Source organism: Sarcophilus harrisii, chromosome 3 (assembly GCF_902635505.1).
Source record: "Sarcophilus harrisii chromosome 3, mSarHar1.11, whole genome shotgun sequence".
In the NCBI taxonomy this organism is placed as follows: Eukaryota; Metazoa; Chordata; class Mammalia; order Dasyuromorphia; family Dasyuridae; genus Sarcophilus; species Sarcophilus harrisii.
The window spans coordinates 600593370-600611215 of NC_045428.1; the positions used below are offsets into that span (position 1 = coordinate 600593370).

Genomic DNA, 17846 nt, shown 5'->3' on the forward strand with positions numbered 1-17846 from the left:
AGGAAGGAAGGAAAAGGGGCTGAAGCGTCACGCTTCCTCCCCCACCGCCAACTTCCCAATTTTTGGGCCCAAATTTCGGACCGGGCAAGGAAGCAAAATCTTAGAGGAAAGGCTTTCGGGAGTGAGAAGGGATAAAAGGGCTTTACCTTTTGGCCTTTTCCCCAAAGGACCCCAGCCCCCTCCGGGTTCCCCGGGGATGGGAGGGAAGGAGGGGAGGGGAAAATTTTTTGCGTTTGGAGAAGTTTGGACAAAAAGGGGGCCCCTGCCTCCCTCCTCTCCGGCCTGTTTTTTGGGAGATCCAGTCAGTAAGAGGGAAACTTATTTCGCTAAATTTGGCCCCCCCCAACCGGGACCCGGCGCCCTTTTCCCGCCGGCCTTCGGCTCATAGTTTGGAAGGAACTTCACGCCGTCAAGAGCAAGGCCCACCCTTCTTCCATCCCCGCCCCCGGAAACTTCAGAGCTCTAAACATTAGCAAGTCCCCCCCCGGGGCCCGGCGTTCCCCGGCACACCAGTTCCCGGAACCTTCTTTAACCCCCGCCTCCGTAAAGGGCACCGCCCGCCCCACGCGCGGCCCCGCCGGGCCCGCCCAGGCGGCCACGGCCAAACGCCCGCGCGGCCCCCATTGGCGGAAGCCGGCGCCCCGGCCCCACCAAACCCCGGACGTTCCACCTGGAACTTAGTAGTTAATCCCGAGCGCTCTCCGGGGCTCATTAAGGATGGCTCCGCCCTCGTGTCCTCATTAGCATGGCCCCGCCCCGGCCAGGCCGGGCCGGGCACCTCCCTGGGCCCCCGAGGCGGCGGCAGCGGCGGCGGCAGCGGCGGCGGCGGCGGCGGCAGCCGGCGACATGAGCGGGGTAGCAGCGGCGGCGGCGGCCGGGACCGGAGCCGGGCTGGGGCGCGGGCGGGGCCGTCCAGGAGCGACCCTCTCGGCCTCGACTCCGGCCCCGGCCGGGGAGACGCACAAGCTGGTGGTCGTGGGAGGCGGCGGCGTGGGCAAGAGCGCGCTCACGATCCAGTTCATCCAGGTAGCGGAGGGCGCGCCCCGGGGCACCAGCCCGGGCGACCCCGACCCCAGCCCCGGCCTCCTCGGGAGCCCCGCCCCCGGGTTGCCCTCGCCTCCGCCGCACGTGCCACACAAACCACTCTGCCCGGCCGGGGTCCTCTTTTCTGCCTCCTTCGCTGCCGCCGTCCCTGGCACGGTCCCACCCGGACCTTGCCAGCACCCACCCCACCCCACGTTCCCACCCCATCCCGTTCCTGGCCTTGGCCCTGGCCCGGGGGGAGGGGAGGAGGCCCAGGCAGGAAGGGCGGGAGTGGGAGCAGGAGCTGGGAGGGCCCCCCCCTTCCGGGCAGGGCACACAGCGGGATCTGGCCGCAGCCCAGGCTGGGGAGGGAGGGAGGGACCGGACCATGCAGAGCCTCGGGGAGGAGAGACGGACAGGGCGGACCCGGGACTCCAGAGCCCGAGGCCAAGAGGAGCGCCTGGGAGGCAGGGGGCCGCCCCCCGGCCTGACTCCCCACCCCTCGCCCGCAGTCTTACTTTGTGTCTGACTATGACCCGACCATCGAGGACTCCTATACCAAACTCTGCAGCGTGGATGGCGTCCCGGCCCGGCTGGACAGTGAGGGGCAGGGGGACTGGGGGGAGGGGGGACGAGGTGCGGCTGGCGGGCGGGGGAGCTGCGAGGGAGAGGCCCCCCCCATCCCTTTCTGTCCCTCCCCAGTCCTGGACACCGCCGGGCAAGAGGAGTTTGGGGCCATGAGGGAGCAATACATGAGGGCAGGTCACGGCTTTCTGCTGGTGTACGCTATCAATGACCGGCAGAGGTGAGCTCCCTAGCTGCCCCAGTCCCTAAAGGGGTGCACGAGACAACTAGCTGGCTGGCACAGCGTTGCAACCCAGAGGGGAGGAAGGGCTAGCCTGGGCACCTGGGGGGACAATAGCATGTGGGCTACCTTTGACACCAAGGGGGACAGTGGTATGTGGGTTAGCCCTGGCACCTGGGGGGGCAGTGGTATGTGGGCTAGCCCTGGCACCTGGGGGGCAGTGGTATGTGGGCTAGCCCTGGCACCTGGGGGGGCAGTGGCATGTGGGCTAGCCCTGGCACCTAGGGGGCAGTGGTATGTGGGCCAGCAGTGGTATGTGGACCAACCCTGGCAAGTGGAAAGACAGTGGTATGTGGGCTAGCCCTGGCACCTAGGGGGCAGTGATATGTGGGCCAGCAGTGGTATGTGGGCTAGCCCTGGCACCTGGTGGGCAGTGGCATGTGGGCTAGCCCTGGCACCTGGGGGGCAGTGGTATGTGGACCAACCCTGGCACCTGGGGAGGCAGTGGCATGTGGGCTAGCCCTGGCACCTGGTGGGCAGTGGTATGTGGGCTAGCCCTGGCACCTGGGGGGCAGTGGTATGTGGGCTAGCCCTGGCACCTGGGGGCAGTGGTATGTGGACCAACCCTGGCAAGTAGGAAAACAGTGGTATGTGGGCTAGCCCTGGCACCTGGGGGGCAGTGGTATGTGGGCTAGCCCTGGCACCTGGGGGGGCAGTGGCATGTGGGCTAGCCCTGGCACCTGGGGGGCAGTGGTATGTGGGCCAGCAGTGGTATGTGGACCAACCCTGGCAAGTGGGAAGACAGTGGTATGTGGGCTAGCCCTGGCACCTGGGGGCAGTGGTATGTGGGCCAGGCAGTAGTATGTGGGCTAGCCCTGGCACCTGGTGGGCAGTGGCATGTGGGCTAGCCCTGGCACCTGGGGGGCAGTGGTATGTGGACCAACCCTGGCACCTGGGGAGGCAGTGGCATGTGGGCTAGCCCTGGCACCTGGTGGGCAGTAGTATGTGGGCTAGCCCTGGCACCTGGTGGGCAGTGGCATGTGGGCTAGCCCTGGCACCTGGGGGGCAGTGGTATGTGGACCAACCCTGGCACCTGGGGAGGCAGTGGCATGTGGGCTAGCCTTGGCACCAGAGGGAAGCAGTGAACCCGGCCTAACTGCCTGCTGGCTCCCATCTGGCCTTTCTACCTCAGCTTTAATGAAGTAGGCAAGCTGCATACTCAGATCCTCCGAGTCAAAGACAGAGATGATTTCCCCATCGTGCTGGTGGGCAACAAGGCTGATCTGGAGACCCACAGACAGGTGGGAACCCTGGGAGCCAGGGAAGGGCAGGCCCCAAGAGGAGCCTCCTCTTCTCCCCACGGCCCCCAGAGGCAGCTGCTCAGCCCGCGTCCTCCCCACTGCCTCAGGTGCCCCGCTCCGAGGCCTCGGCCTTCTGTGCCTCCCGACACATAGCCTACTTCGAAGCGTCGGCCAAACTTCGCCTCAATGTGGATGAAGCCTTTGAACAGCTGGTCCGAGCCGTCCGGTGAGAACTGGTCGTCTTCCACCCCTGGGGGGCCCCAGGAATTATCCCCTCCCAGCCCTAGTGAACAAAACGAGCTCCCCGCCCCCCCCCCCCCCCCCCCCCCCCCCCCCCCCCCCCCCCCCCCCCCCCCCCCCCCCCCCCCCCCCCGTCTGCCTCTCCCAGGAAGCCAGCCCTGGCCGGCCCTTTCCCAGGATGCCCCCAGCCCGCCCACCTTTAGTCCCTCTTGCTTCCCCTAAACGAAGCACCCCTCCACAGGAAGTACCAGGAGCAGGAGTTGCCCCCCAGCCCCCCAACACCCCCTAGGAAGAAAGCTGGGAACAGCGGTTGCCCGTGCCTCCTCCTCTAACTTCTGTGCCTGGGACCGAAGATGGCTCTGTACCCGCCTTGCTGCCCCGGGGCCCACGGGCCCGTTCACACTCTGGGCCGATGGCCCGGCCGGACTATGGGGAGGAAGCCCAAACGCCCCTCCCCCCAGGTCCGGACACACTACCCGGTCGGGGCCCCTGGGATGGGGTCGCCCGGTGCCTTCGTCACAGCACACTCTTCCCCTCCTGCCTCGGCCACCCCCCTCTCAATAAACGTCACTGCCAATATCAGACTGAGTGGCGGTCAGTTCCTGGGGAAGGGACCCCTGGCCGGGTTAGAACAGGCCCCAGAGTCCCTGGCGGACCACCAGCCGGGCCAGGCTTTCTGGCTCCCAGCCAGGGGGAGGCCCCCTGTGGTGAGCCCGGTTCCTCCTCTGTGGGAGCATCCCTCTCCCCTTTTCCACTTAGGGCAAACTGGGGACAGGAAGGAGCCTCGGCCCCCTCGGGATCACCCATATTCCTCGGGAAGTCCCCGGGGACGGGGAGCTCATCGCCTACTTCGGCAGCATCGGGACAGCTCTTAGGATTCTAGAAGCACACCCGGCCCCAAATTGGGTTTCTAAGAAGCGGTCCCTAGAGCGCCCCCTCCCCCGCCCCCCACTCCCACGGAGCGCAGGACAGAGGCACACGAGGGGCGGCCCGTGCAAATAAAGTGGTTGCTGATTGGGAGCCCGGCTGGATCTGTGTGTACACAGTGTATACAAGTGAATCGTATAGAAGCCCGAGACAGCGAGACGAGGGGGGGACAGACTGATCAAAAAGAGAACCACGTTCAGACGACACGGAGACCGAGTGAGGCGGCCGGGACCGAAGCGCTGTAGAAAAGGGGGGCCGGAGCCCGAGCCCTCTCTGCCCCCTCCCCCGGCCCTCCCCAACTATGTACAATAAATAAGATTACAAATAATTAACAAGCTGGATCCCCGCCCCACCCGCCACGCCCCGAGGGGCGGCCCTTGAGAAAGGTCTCGGAAGGAGCAGCGCCCGCCCCCCAGACATAGACTTTGCCTATACATTATGTACATGGGGGAGGGCAGAGGAGGGGAGGGCAAAGGAGGGAGGGGACTAAATAGACATTTATACATATATATATAAATAATTTCTCTGTACAGTGAAAGGGCGGGGGCGGGGAGGGCTACAACCCGGCAGGGCCAGTGGCGGCCAAGGGCCGGTCACACGCAGCGGCCTTGGGCCTGGGCCTGGGCCTGGGCCAGCAGGTCACTGAAGGAGTCAAACAGCTGCTCCAGCCAGGGCTGGTTTCTCATACACTGCTGCACCACCTCCTCCTGCCCCAGGTCGTCGGCGCCTCCCTCGATGGCCAGCGTCTGCAGGGGAGAGGCCGGGCTGGAGCCCCCTGGGCTGGGCCGAGACCCGGGACCTGTGGGGCTTCCCAGAGGGAGGGAGAAGGGGGAGACCAAGGGGGGCCGGGGGGGTCATGGGAGACCAAGAGAGGCCAGGGGAACAAGGGGTACCAAGGACAGGGCTCTCCCCAGTCAAGAGAGGATGGGCCTGAGGGGCCTGAGGAAAGGTCGGGGCGCTACCTGGTCCCTGCAGCGGAGGAAGGTGTGGTACTTGTAGTGGTGGAGAGCGTGATAGAGCGTGTAGAAGCTTGACTTGTCCAGCTCCACCTTGAACTCCTGGGCCGGGGAAAAGGACAGAGGGGCCTGAGCTCCGGGAGGCCAGACCCCACGGCCTCCAGCCCCCCTGGGGCTCCCAGGGACTCACCTGGGCTCGGGCCACGGTCCTCTTCAGCTTGCTCAGGGTCTTCCGGTTGTAGGGGTCCCCGGCAGGCCGAAGCCGCACGGCCCCGGAGCCCGTCCCGGGGGCGCCCTCCGCCCCCCCGGCCCCGGCCCCGCCGCGCTCCACCTGCAGCTGGGGGAAGGTGTGTAGGGCGTCCTGGGAGAGGAGACAGGTGGTCAGAAGGCCTCCGGGCCCCAGCGCCAGACCCCTGCCCCGGGCGGAGGGCCCCCTGAGCCAGCAGTGGTGGGCCCCCGGCTCTGACCCCTGACCGTGCCAGCAGCACCGGGCCCCCGGCTGCCCGACCCGTGACCCCTCACCCCCGGCCCGCTGTCAGGCACCTGCAGGGCTGGGCTCAGGGAAAGGCGCTTGAGAACTTTTTTCTTGTGCTCATTGAGGATTCCGTCAATCTTTCTCATCGGGGGCAGGTACAGCTCATCTGTGAACAGAGGGACATGAGGAGCCGGGCGCCCTGGGGCGAGCCCCAGCCCGGCCCCCCTGGGGGCGGCCCCCCCACTCACCGTGTGTGTCCTCCAAGGCCTGGATCATGTCGGGGTCCAGGGCCGTGCTCACCAGCATCTCCACGTAGCTGCGGTACATCTCCCTCATGGCCCGCGTCTTCAGTAGCCGCCCGGGGGCCGCCCGCTCTGCGGGAAGGGGGAAGGACGGCTCTTGTAGGGCCCGCCCCCCCCCCAGCGCCACTCCTGCCGCCCCCCGCCCCCTGCCGGCCGTGCCAAGGCGGGCCCCTTGCTCAGGGACCGCGGCCTGGCCCTCACCATCCTCACTGGGGGGCCCGGGGGAGGACTCGGACTCGGAGGAGCTGCCTCTGGCCGCTGCTGAACGTTCGCTCGCCTCCTTCAGCCACTTCTTCCTCTTCTTCGGGGGGGGTTCGGCCTTCACCTTGGCCGGACGGGCCTTTGGAGGGCGCGGGGGCCTGGCTGGGGCGGCCTCTGCCGCGGGTTGGGCGGGCCGTGAACCTCGCTCCCGAGTCACCCGCTCCGACCGCAGGGCCCGCTCTTTGTCGGGAGGACGGGCCGGAGGAGGTGCTTTCTCTGGGGCTGGCTCCGGGGATTTCTCGGGAGGTTTTTCGGGGGGCTTCTCAGGGGGCTTCTCAGGGGGCTTCTCGGGAGCCTTCTCTGGGGGCTTCTCTGGGGCTTTCTCGGGGGGCTCTGGCTTTGAAGGAGTAGCTGGGGGCTTGGGAAGGGAGGCCCCCCCCACCGGGGCCACCGTCCCGGATGGCACCGGAGCGGCCTTCGGCTGTCCCGGACGCCTGAGCAGAGACAGAGAGGAGAGGCAAAAGTCCGAATCTTCCTTCGACCTGGCCCCCCGAGGTCCCTCTCCCCAGCAGGGGAGTCCTCCCGGAGGACGGGCCCACGTACCTGACAGGGGCCGGGGGCCGGTGCCATGGCTTCCGAGCGCAGACTCGAACATAATCCTTCTTGTTCACGTTCTCCAGAAACTTCACGTAGAGACGCTGGTAGCGGTTCTTGGCGTCACCAAAATAGCCCAAGTACTGGAAAAGCGGAAGCGAGGCAAGAGTGAGGGCCGTGTCCGCCGTGACCCCGCAGGCCCGCGGCCCAAGCCCAGCGCACTCCCAGACAGGCTCACGTTGCTGGTCGCACAGAACTGCCTCTGTCCGTCCTTGATCTCGGGGGTGAACTTCTGGAGAAGGGCCTTCTGCACCCTCCAGATGGGAGGCGGCTCCCGGCCTGTCTGCAGGGCCAGCTGCGGGGGGGAGGGCCCATGTCAGAGCGGCTGCCTGTGCGGCAGTCAGCCCTCCCACGCCCACCCCTGCTGGCCTCTGCCCGGCTGCCCCAGGCTTGGGTCTGCGGGCCCAGCCCTCTGAGCGAGATCCCAGTCGAGGCTCCTCGGCACTGGGGCTCTGCAAGTCACAGGCTCAATCCTCCCCAGAAGGGCCAGAAAGCCGGGCCCTCTGGGGGCCCCAAGACTGCTCCTCAGATGGCTGGGTCTCTGCATCCAGATCCCCTGGAGGGGCCTGGGCTCCCATACTGATTAAGGGCCTACTCTCGGCCCGGGCTGGGTCCTTACAAGTACCCAGGTCCAGCCTGCCTTAATGGCTGCCTCTGGCCAGAGCCAGAATATAAAGGAAGGGGGTTTGGAGCGGGGCTTCCAGGGACAGCCCTGGCTATCTGCCTTGGGCCAACCTACCACGGGCCCTCAAGCCCCTCCCCGGAAAAGCCCCCACCTCCGGCTCCTCAGAGGGGTCTCCGACAGACCCCTGCAGGCAAGCTGGACAGTTTAGGACTCTTCCGCCGGTTGGGGAGCCCACACTGGGATTTCTGCTGCAGTCCCCGGGCCTAACCCGCCTCACGGGGAGTCTCCTCAGACCCAAAAGTCCCTTGTAGTTGCCCAGGGAGACGGGCAGATGACGGCGCCACTGGAGAGAAAGGGTTTGGGTCTAGGGGGTGGGAATAGGTTTGGTCCTTCCTGGACTCACCTTGAGGGGCCGGGATGTCTCCAAGGATGACAAACTTGCCCCTCTTCGAAGTTGCCTCCGGCCTCCTCCCTTGCTTTGCCGTTGTCTCCCACACACCCGTTGTCTCCCTGCTTTTGGCTTGGTGCAAGGGGCCGAGATTGGGGCTCCCCGGGATGGGGCCGGGGTTGGGGGGGACTTCGGAGGGGAGCCGGTGATTGGGCCAAGGGGAGGGATGGCAGGAGGTGGAGGGGGTGGGGAGGTGGGCTCGGGGGGTACCAAGGGTGGTGGGGAAGGGGGCGAGGGAGGAGAAGATGGAGCAGGTGACGGGGGCGGCTTCTCTTCCAAGATGGGGGCCTCTGAAGGAATAAGGACAGAGGGTGGCACTGAGTCACCCAGCGATGGCTCCGAGCCCCGGCCCGCCCGCAGCAAGCCCACACACTCCTTCCGACTTTCCCAGGAGCCCCTCCTTTTTCCCTCCCCCCAAGACGGAAGGAAGGAAGGAGACGGACGTTTATTAAACGAATGCCGTGTGCCAGGCGCCGAGCCGAGCACCTACAGAGACGCTCATTTGATCCTCACAACAACCCTGGGAGGTAGGCACTACCGTGATCCCCCTTCACAGCGGGGGTAGCCGAGGCGGGAGTCCGAGCTCCCGGGTGAGCGGTTAAGCGGCCCACCGGGGATCACACGTCCGAGGGCACGGTCAAGCCCGGGCCTTCCTCCCCCGGGGCCCACGCTCTAGCCCGGCCGGGCCCCTGGCTCACCCCCCACCCCGGCTCCGGACCCTCCTCCCCTGGGGAGCCTCGCCCCCGGTGGGGCCAGCCCGCGGGCCCGCTCCGCCCGCCACCACGCTCGCCGACGCGGGGCCTCACCGGGGCTGGAGGCCGCGGCGGGAGTGGTGGCCGGCCCGGCGTCTTTGGGGGCGGGCGGGTCATCCAGGGCCGAGATGGCGGAGGAGATGCTCTCCTGCAGGTCGCGGTTCTTGGCCACCGAGTCCTCCTCGTCGGACGAGAAAGAGGGCAGGGTCTCCAGATTGCGCTTGAGCTCCTCGTCCAGGCGCTTGCAGGGGGAGGGGCAGCCGAGTCCCAGGCCGTCGCTCTCCGCCGCCTCCAGGGCCCCGCCGAGCCCGAAGGCCGGGGCTGGGGCCGGGGGCGCCACCGCCGGGGGAGGCCCCAGAGTCCGGCCGGGCCCCGCCTTGGAAGGGCTGGGGGGCGGCCCCGAGCCCGAGGGCAGCTGCTGCCGCTTGCCCGACTTGAGGAAGTCCAGAAAAGAGGCCATAAAGCCCGACTTCATCTCCGGCTGCTTCTCCTCCACCTCCTTGATCTTGGCCTGGATCTTCTCCCGGGTCTGGCTGGAGTCCAGGCCACCATCCATGGGGCCCGAGGAAGCCGGCTCCCCCGCCACGGGGCCGCCACCCTCCCCCACTTTGGGCACGGCCAGCTTGATCTGGAAGAGACGGCAGAGCCGTTACAGGTCTGCCCGGGACCACCCGTGGGACCTCCTCCCCCTCCCCGCCTGGGCAGCCCCCGAGGCCTTCACCTTGAGGGGCTTCAGGGGCTCCAGCCCCTCGCCGCTGGGCTCATCTGCCTTCCGGCCCCGGCCCCGGCCCCGGCCCCGCGGCTTCCTGGCTCCGTCGGCCTGGCCGCCGGGAAGGTGGGGCCCCAGCGGGGGCCCCGGAGGGGGTTCGGCCAGGGGCCGGATGCGAGGCCGTCCTCGGGGCCGGGGCGGGCCGTCCCGTTTGGCTTTAGTGGGCTTCCTTCCGCGGCGCCGGGGCCCCGTGGGGCCGGGGGGCGGCGGGCAAAAGTCGATGTCCCCCAGCGGCGAGAGGGCTGGGCGCGAGCGGCAACTGGACACGAGGTCCGGCAGCAGGTCGGGGAGGCGGCGGGAATTGAGGCGGATGTCGGCTGGCACGTCGGCTTTGTCCTCGTCCGCTTCAAACTCGTACTCCTGGGCGTAGAGCTTCTTGGGCGTCTGGAAGGGGGGGTCCCGCCGCCGCAGCAGGTGGAAGGACGAGGTCTTCAGCAGCTTCTTGGGCTTGGAAGAGCAGAAGATGGGCGAGGTGAGCCCGCCCTTGGGCTCCGGGGGCGGCGGCGGGGGTGGCGGAGGCGGTGGCGGCGGCTGGTGCTGCCCGGCCTGGATCAGGCCCAGGGGCTCGGCATTGACCGTGGAGGGCAGCTCGACGGGCGTCTTGCTGGGGTCCAAGCCCAGCCCAGGGGGCTCGGGCCCCCCACCCGTGGGGCCGGTGGGGCAGTAAGGGGCATAAGGATCGTAGGCTGCGGGCCCCGCGGGGGCCGCTCCGCCGCCGCCGCCCTTAGGGTCGGCCTCGTCCTCTGGGGGGCCCGCCTTGGCGTAATCGTCACCCGTGCCCCCGCCAAACATCTCCTCCATGGTGGGGAAGAAGCTCCGCTCCTCATCCTGCAGCAGCGAATCAGGGAAGCAGATGGACGTCAAGGGCACAAAGCGCGGGGCCTTGGGCCCCTGCGGGCTGGGGCTTCGGTAGGCCCCTGCAGGGTCCTTCGCCTCCCCTGGCTGAGGGCCGCCCGCCTCAGCGGGGGGCGGGGGCAGTGGCTCCAAGGCGCCCAGTAGGTCTTGCATGGCCCCCGGGGCCTCCAGGCCCTCGTCCGCCCGAAGCCGGGGACTGGGGGAGGCCTCAAGGCCCGGGGGGGCCCGCAGATGCGCCTCGAGTTGGAGAGGTCCGGTGTCGCGGGGGGCGGGCTCCAGCAGATGCACGCCCACCTTGCGGGGCGGAGGGGCGGGCGGCGGGGCAGGGGGGCTGGGTGCATGGCTCAGCACGGAGGGCAGGAGCTGTGGGGGAGGCGGGGGGGGAGGCGGGGGCAGGACCAGGGGGAGTTCGGGAGCCCCCTCCAGGAGCAGGTTGTGGTGGGGGGGAGGCTGTGGGGCGGGGGCGGGTGGGGGCGGAGTCTTCTGCAGGTAGGCGCCCAGGTCCTTGGCCCCGGCACCATAGTGGACCACAGAGGTGGCCAGGCCCTCGGGCGTGCCCCCGCCCCGCTCGCTGCTGGTGGCCTTCTTCTTGTCCTTGAGCCGCCCCAGCCCCAGCTCCAGCGTGGCCCCGTCGTCCAGGCTGGCGCTCGTCCGGATCACGCTCTGCAGGTGGTAGCGCTGCTGCTCCTCCTTGGCCAGGTCGTACGCGGCGGCCGCGGTCTTGGGGCCACTCCCGCCGCCCGGGCCCTCGCCGCCCCTTGGCTCCTCGCACTCGCCCACCAGCCCGTCGGGGCCCGAGCCCCGGGGCGGGCTGGGGGCCTGCAGCAAGTGCTGGATCAGGAAATCCTCATCCTCTGTGCGCTGCCCCGCCCCCCCGGCCCCCGGTCCCCCCAGCAGCTCCCCCCCATCTGCTTTGCCCTTGTAGCCCCCGGCTCCCCCCGCCCCGGGGTAGCCCCCGGCCCCACCAGGGGGGCCCAGGAAGGTGGGAGAGGCCAACACTGAGCTCAGGTACTTGCCGGGGGCCCCGGGGCTGGCCACCCCCGGGGGCCGCCCTCCCCCGCTGGCCGGCGGCGACTGCAGGGGCCGAATGATGTGGGAGGGACTGGCCTCTCCGCCCCCGCCGCCACCCAGGGAGGCCGGCGTATGGCCCCAGGCGCCCCCGTGCCCCGAGAGGGCCGGAGAGTGGCCTGTGCTGTAGCTGAGCGAGGGGCTGGCCGTGGGCAGGCCCTGGGAGTGGGGGGCGGGCCCGGGGTAGCCTTCGCTCTGCACCCCGTAAGGAAGGCTCTGGAGCTGGTCGGGCGAGTAGCTTTGGCAGGTGGTCAGGCTGGGAGGAGGCTGCTGGGGGGGCCCGCCGGGCTGAGCCTGGGGAGGCCCCGCCGAGTAGCCGGGCCCCTTGCTCAGGTCCTGGGCCTGGCTGGCGCCAAAGCCCTGGCTGTAGGCCTGGGGACCCAGGAGGCCCTGGGGCTGGCCTGGCGAGTAAGCTTGGCCCCCGCCACTGCCCGCCCCGCTGGGCTTCCCGGTCCCCGTCGCATAGCCCCCGCCCCCCAGGCTCTGGCACTTAGGTGTGGCTGTGGATCGGGACGGAGGGGGCCGAGCTGTTCCCGCCCCTGCCCCGTAACCCCCCTTGGCCGCCTTGTAACCAGGTGACTGAATGATGGGGCGGTAGCCTCCCCCTGTGGCGCCGGCGCCCTGCCCCCCCGTCCCGGGGCCAGCTTCGGGCCCCGCGGCCCGGCCCCCGGCTCCCGTGGCCCCCGCGCCGGCCCCCTGACCTCCCTTGGCCGCCTCCCCAGCTCCGGGAGAAGGCTCCCCGCCAAGAGGGCTGCAGGCCAGGCTGGCCCGGTGGCCCATGGCCGGGGGCGGGTAGCTGCCGCCGCAGCTCAGGTAGTGCTGCAGGGAGTGGGCCGGTGGGGGCGGGGGCGGCGGGGGCGGGGGCTGGGCACTGGCCGGCCGCTGGTAGTGCTTGATGACGCTGTCTTGCCGGGGCAAGGCCCGCTCGGGCGGGGGGCCCGGCGGGGCGGCCCCCGAGAAGTTGTACAGCTGTGGGGAGGACTGCTCGGAAGAGGAGGAGGCCAGGAGGTTAAACTGAGTGGGGAGATGGCGGGGCGGAGGGGGGGGCTCAGGCGGTCCCGTGCGGTAGGGAGGAGTCTGAGCAGGCCCCAGGCTGGCGGGCCCCAGGACGCCACCCCCCGCCAGCCTCTCGAAGCCCAGCGAGGACGGCACAGTCGGGGCCTGGGAAGGCTTCAGGTGCAGGACGTCATGTGGCGACAGGAGCCCGTTGGCCGGCGGGCTGAAGGGCGGGTCCTGGAGGCTGAGGGACGACGGCACCGGGAAGGGGCGGCCCCCGAACGAGGCCGGGTGCTGGTAGGCGGACAGAGCCGAGGAGGACGGGAACGTCCCGGAGCCAGGCAGGGCCCCCGAGATGAACAGCTCCGTGGGGCCGGGCGTGTGCATGGCTGGGGAGAGGGGCCACCAGGTCAGGGGGAGGCCGGGACCCCCTCCCCCCCCCCGGACCCCGGCCAGCCACCCCCCTCCCTGCCGGCGGGGCCGGGCTACCTGTCTGCCAGGATGGACTTCGGAATTGGGACAGGAGGGAGGAAGCCGAAGGGCCCGGCTGCGGGGCCCGGGACTCCAGGGCAGAGATCAGGTTCATGACCGAGGCGTCTGGGCCGGCCGATCCGGCATGGTGCAGGCCCGTGTCGAACAAGCCTGAGAGCCCTGGGGAGGCACAGGCAGGAGGTTGCAGAGCTAACCCGGGCCACACAGCCCCCACGGGGAGGCGGAGGCCCGGACACCAAAGGCAGGGGAAGCAGCACCCAGGCAACGGGGGCGGGGCCGGGAAGGGGCGGGGCCGGTGGGGCGGGGCCAGCAGGAGGGGCGGGGCCAGTGAGGCAGGAAGGAGGCTGCGCATCTGCATAGGGGGATAAGGAAGAAAGGAACCTGAGGGAGGGATGCTTCAGGAGGGCCCAGGGAGGCCCACTAAGGAGAAGGGTCAGTGGGAGCCCCAGGAGGAAAAGCGCCGATCCAGAGTTAGAGACCCGGGCCAGCTGGCTTTGCAAAGCAAGGGAACTGAGCCCAGAACGGGGAGGAAAAGGGGACTGAGCCCAGAATAGGGAGGGGAAGGAAAGGGGACAAGCCCAGAACAGGGAGGGAAAGGAAAGGGGACCGAGCCCAAAACAGGCGGGGAAAGGGGACCGAGATCAGAACAGAGAGGGAAAGGAAAGGAAACTGAGCCCAGAACAGGGAGGGAAAGGAAAGGGGACCGAGCCCAGAAAAGGCAGGGAAAGGGGACCAAGCCCAGACCAGGGAGGGAAAGGGGACTGAGCCCAGAATAGGGAGGGAAAGGAAAGGGGACCGAGCCCAGAACAGAGGGCGAAAGGAAAGGAAACTGAGCCCAGAACAGGGAGGGAAAGGAAAGGGGACCGAGCCCAGAAAAGGGGAAAGGGACTCGCCCAGAACAGGGAGGGAAAGGGGACTGAGCCCAGAATAGGGAGGGAAAGGAAAGGGGACGAGCCCAGAACAGGCGGGGAAAGGGGACCGAGCCCAGAACAGAGGGCGAAAGGAAAGGAAACTGAGGCCAGAACAGGGAGGGAAAGGGGACCGAGCCCAGAAAAGGCAGGGAAAGGGGACTGAGCCCAGAATAGGGAGGGAAAGGAAAGGGGATGAGCCCAGAACAGGGAAGGAAAGGAAAGGGGACTGAGCCCAGAACAGGGAGGGAAAGGGGACCGAGCCCAGAACAGGGAGGGAAAGGGGACTGAGCCCAGAATAGGGAGGGAAAGGAAAGGGGATGAGCCCAGAACAGGGAAGGAAAGGAAAGGGGACTGAGCCCAGAACAGGGAGGGAAAGGGACCTGCCCAGAATAGGAGGGAAAGGGACTGGTCCGAATAGGGAGGGAAAGGAAAGGGACCGAGCCAGAACAGGCGGGAAAGGGACCAGCCTAGAAACAGAGGCAAAGGAAAGGAAACTGAGGCCAGAACAGGAGGGAAAGGGACCAGCCTCAGAAAAGGCAGGGAAAGGGACCAAGCCCAGAACAGGGAGGGAAAGGGACTGAGCCCAAAGGCAGGAAAGGACCTGCCCAGAACAGGAGGGAAAGGGGACTGAGCCCAGAATAGGGAGGGAAAGGAAAGGGATGAGCCAGAACAGGAAGGAAAGGAAAGGGACTGAGCCCAGAACAGGAGGAAAGGGACCGACCCAGAATAGGGAGGGAAAGGAAAGGGGACCGAGCCCAGAACAGAGGGCGAAAGGAAAGGAAACTGAGCCCAGAACAGGGAGGGAAAGGAAAGGGGACCGAGCCCAGAACAGAAAGGGGACCGAGCCCAGAACAAGGAGGGAAAGGAAAGGGGACCTAGCCCAGAACAGTCAGGGAAATGAAAGGGAACCGAGCCCAGGACAGGGAGGGAAAGGAAAGGGAACCAAGCCCAGAACAGGGAGGGAAAGGGGACCAAGCCCAGAACAGATAAGGTTCTGTCCAGGTCACTGAGGACCAAAGCCCAGGCCGAGCCCCCCAGAGCCTGCCAGCTCCTGGGGACAACGGCCGAGGGCAGAGGAGGCTGGGGCTCGGGGAGAGGGCCGCCGCCATCCAGGGTCCCTACCTGCAGGGTGATGGTTGGTCGCATACCCCTGAAGTGGGTGAGGGGTTGCATAAGCCTGGCGGTGTAAGATGTCCGTCTCCGGGTGGGAAGTCCTGGAGCCTCCATATACCAAGCTGAGGTGGGGAGAGAGGCAGGAAGGTTATCCCAGGCCATGGAGGCCAGACCAGCCCAATCCCAGCCCCTAGGACCAAGGGATCCACTGGGGCTCTTCCTTTCTCTCCCTGGGGATGGAGACCAAGGACTGGGACCTCTTCCCTTCTCTCCTTGGGGATGGGGACCGAGGGATCCACTGGGTCTCTTTCCTTCTCTCCCTGGGGATGGGGACTGAGGGATCCACTGGGGCTCTTCCCTTCTCTCCTTGGAGATGGGGACCGAAGGACCCACTGGGCCTCTTTCCTTCTCTCCCTGGGGATGGGGACCAAGGACCCACTGGGGCTCTTCTCTTCTCTCCTTGGGGATGGGGATCAAGGACCCACTGGGGCCTCTTCCTTTCTCTCCCTGGGGATGGAGACCAAGGACCCACTGGGGCATCTTCCCCTCTCTCCCTGGGGATGGGAAATTCCCAGATTGGAAACCAGCAGGACCCAGCAGAGGGGAGGTCTGGAGACACACAATAGACTGGACACACAGTCCCACAGAGGTGGGAATCAAGAGACCAGAGGGAGGCCCTGGCAGCCCAGACCTGGGTCCCTTCTAGCCTGGCTCACTCCCCAGACACCTCCCTGGGCCCAGGGTCATGGGTTGCCAAAGTGAGAGATTCAAGGGGCGCCAAACAGGTGGCCCAGAGAGGCCCAGCTCTGATTAAAGGCCGGGGTGCGTGCAGGTGCCCAGGGACACGTGGGTTCCAAAGAGAGGACGCCCCCCTCGCGCCCGGCACAGTCATCTCAGGCCCGACTGCGTGCCGAGTCCCACCACTTTCACCAAGTGCGTCCACTCTTCCAGAGAGTCAGCTGCCCCGATCTCAAGGGACCCCCAGATAAAGGTCAAGCTGAGCCAGGGCGGACACAAAGCCCTGGAGCTCGGGAACCGTGGAGGACATCCAGAGACAGGTAGAGACCTGTGGCCCCTGGGGCCAGCAGGAGCCCCCCACGGCGGGGCAAATCCTGGCGGATCCCAGACTCGGGGGTGGAGCAGGCCTGCCCGAGGGGGAGGTGTGAGCATGCACACATGTAAACACGGAGTGGGTTCCTCCCGCATGTAAATACCAGCTAGGATACCGCCAGTAAACATGGCCTCGGGTACCAGGGCCTGGAAACCCTAGAGCCCCAGCCGCCAGTGGGAAAGCGTGGATGGGTCTGGGGGTACGCGGATCCCCCCCATTGTCCAAGTCCTCCAGCCGGGGGATGGAAGCAGTTACTCAAGGGAAGGGGGGGGGTGTGTCCGGAGAGAGACCTGCCTGCCCACACAGCGCTCCCCCCTTCCTGGTCCTGGGGGCTCAGGATTGCCCTGTCCCACCTGGCTGGGGAGGGGGGGAGGGGGGTGCCTCGCGCAGCGGCTGAACAATAGGACCGGGGCGGGGGAGCGGGAGGGGGCCCAGGGAGACTTTGGGGTCTGCGCTCCTTCCCTCTCTTTTGCGGAAGGGGGCTGAGGCCTCCCCCCTTTTGCATTTTCTCGAATTCCAGCGCACCCCGAAGTGGGGGGAAGGGGAGGGGAGGGGGTGGAGCTGCAGCACAGGCAGCAGCCAGGCCTCGGACTAGGGGGAAGGGGGGGGGGGCGGTGATATAAGGGGGCCACCACAGGATTCCAGGAGCCCCCCCACCGGCACCCCGCCGCCGGGGGGCCCGGCCCCGACTCCTCCCCTTCAGCCAACGCGGCCCGCCCCGTCCAGGCCCTGCCGGCCCGCCCCGTCCAGGCCCCGCTGTGCCCTGCCCCGGGCCCCAGGCGCCCGGCCTCCTTACCTAGCTTTCGCGGATCTCTCGTAGCTCCATCCCGCCCCGGCGCCGAGCGGGTCCCCGAAGCCGGCGCTCGGGTAGTTCCTGTCCATGAAGGGGCCGCGGTGGGGGCGGGCGGGTGGGCCGGGGTAGGGGTGGGGAGAGGGAAGGGGGAGGGGGACGGGGAGGGGGCGCAGCGCCTTCGCAGCCGCCGCTGGGGGCCTGGGGCCGGGGCCTCTCTCTGCCTCTGCCGCCGCGGGGCCCGCGCCTACGGGGCCGGGAGGGGAGGGGGAGGCGGGAGGAGGAGGAGGAAGGGGAGGGGGAGGACTGGGGCTCCCCGGGGCTCGGCGCGCTGCGGGGGGCGCCCCGCGGGTCGGAGCCGGCCGGGCGGCCGCGGGGGACTGGGCGCTGCGCTGCGCGGGGCCGCTGCGGGCGCTCTCTGCCGCTCGTCCGGCGCCGCCGCCGCCGCCGCCGCCTCCTCCTCCTCCTCCTCGCTCACCGTGCAGCCATCTTTGCACAAGGCGGCTGGCTGCGGGGAAGGAGGAGGGAGGAGGGAGGAGGGAGGGAGGGGGAGGGGAGAGGAGAAGAGGGAGGGGGGCGGGGGGCGGGCTGTCTGGCTGCGCTCCGCTTCCTCCCACAATCCCGTGCAAAATGCAAATAAAAAAAAAAAAAAAAAAAAAAAAGCCCGAGCTCGAGAGAGCGAAGGAGTGGAGAGAGGGAGAGAGCTGCCCGCGCCGGGCGGAGGGACGGACGGAGGGAGGGAGGGAGGGAGGGAGGGGCCGAGGCCGGCTGGGCTGGAGAAAGGAGCCCCCGGCCTGGCCCGCCCCTGCCGCAGCCAGCGCGCAGACGCGGCCGCGGCCCGCCCGCCCGACGTGCCGGAGCGAGGCCGGCCTCTGCCCGAGCCCTTCTCCCACTGGGCCCAGGGCGGGCGCAGCCAAAGCCAGAGGGGGCAGCCCCGGGAGGGAGGGGGAGGCGGGCGGACCCCTTCCCCTTCCCGATGGGGACTGCCGGCAATAGACAGCGATGGGGCAGGGACGCACCAGAAGTTGGGAC

At 68.4% G+C, this 17846-nt stretch overlaps 2 protein-coding genes across 2 annotated transcripts; one reads left to right on the forward strand and one right to left on the reverse strand.

The window, feature by feature from the left end:
* The first annotated feature begins 745 nt into the window (after positions 1-745).
* RRAS (RAS related) lies at positions 746-3948 on the forward strand. Its single transcript, XM_031963410.1, is given in 8 exon segments — positions 746-784; positions 786-827; positions 829-1026; positions 1536-1623; positions 1726-1828; positions 3021-3129; positions 3237-3355; positions 3611-3948. Coding segments are annotated over 8 exon segments (789 nt in total). The 3' UTR covers positions 3702-3948.
* A 414-nt stretch (positions 3949-4362) lies between these two features.
* Positions 4363-17077, reverse strand: PRR12 (proline rich 12). Its single transcript, XM_031961731.1, has 15 exons — positions 16821-17077; positions 14923-15035; positions 12887-13048; positions 9431-12786; positions 8764-9337; positions 7913-8247; positions 7661-7852; positions 7063-7200; positions 6834-6967; positions 6231-6724; positions 5976-6101; positions 5796-5893; positions 5443-5613; positions 5259-5354; positions 4363-5042 (listed from the first exon to the last, which is right to left on the reverse strand). The coding sequence occupies exons 1-15, from the start codon at positions 16904-16906 to the stop codon at positions 4890-4892; spliced, it is 6228 nt and encodes a 2075-aa protein (XP_031817591.1). The 5' UTR covers positions 16907-17077; the 3' UTR covers positions 4363-4889.
* Positions 17078-17846: the final 769 nt, after the last annotated feature.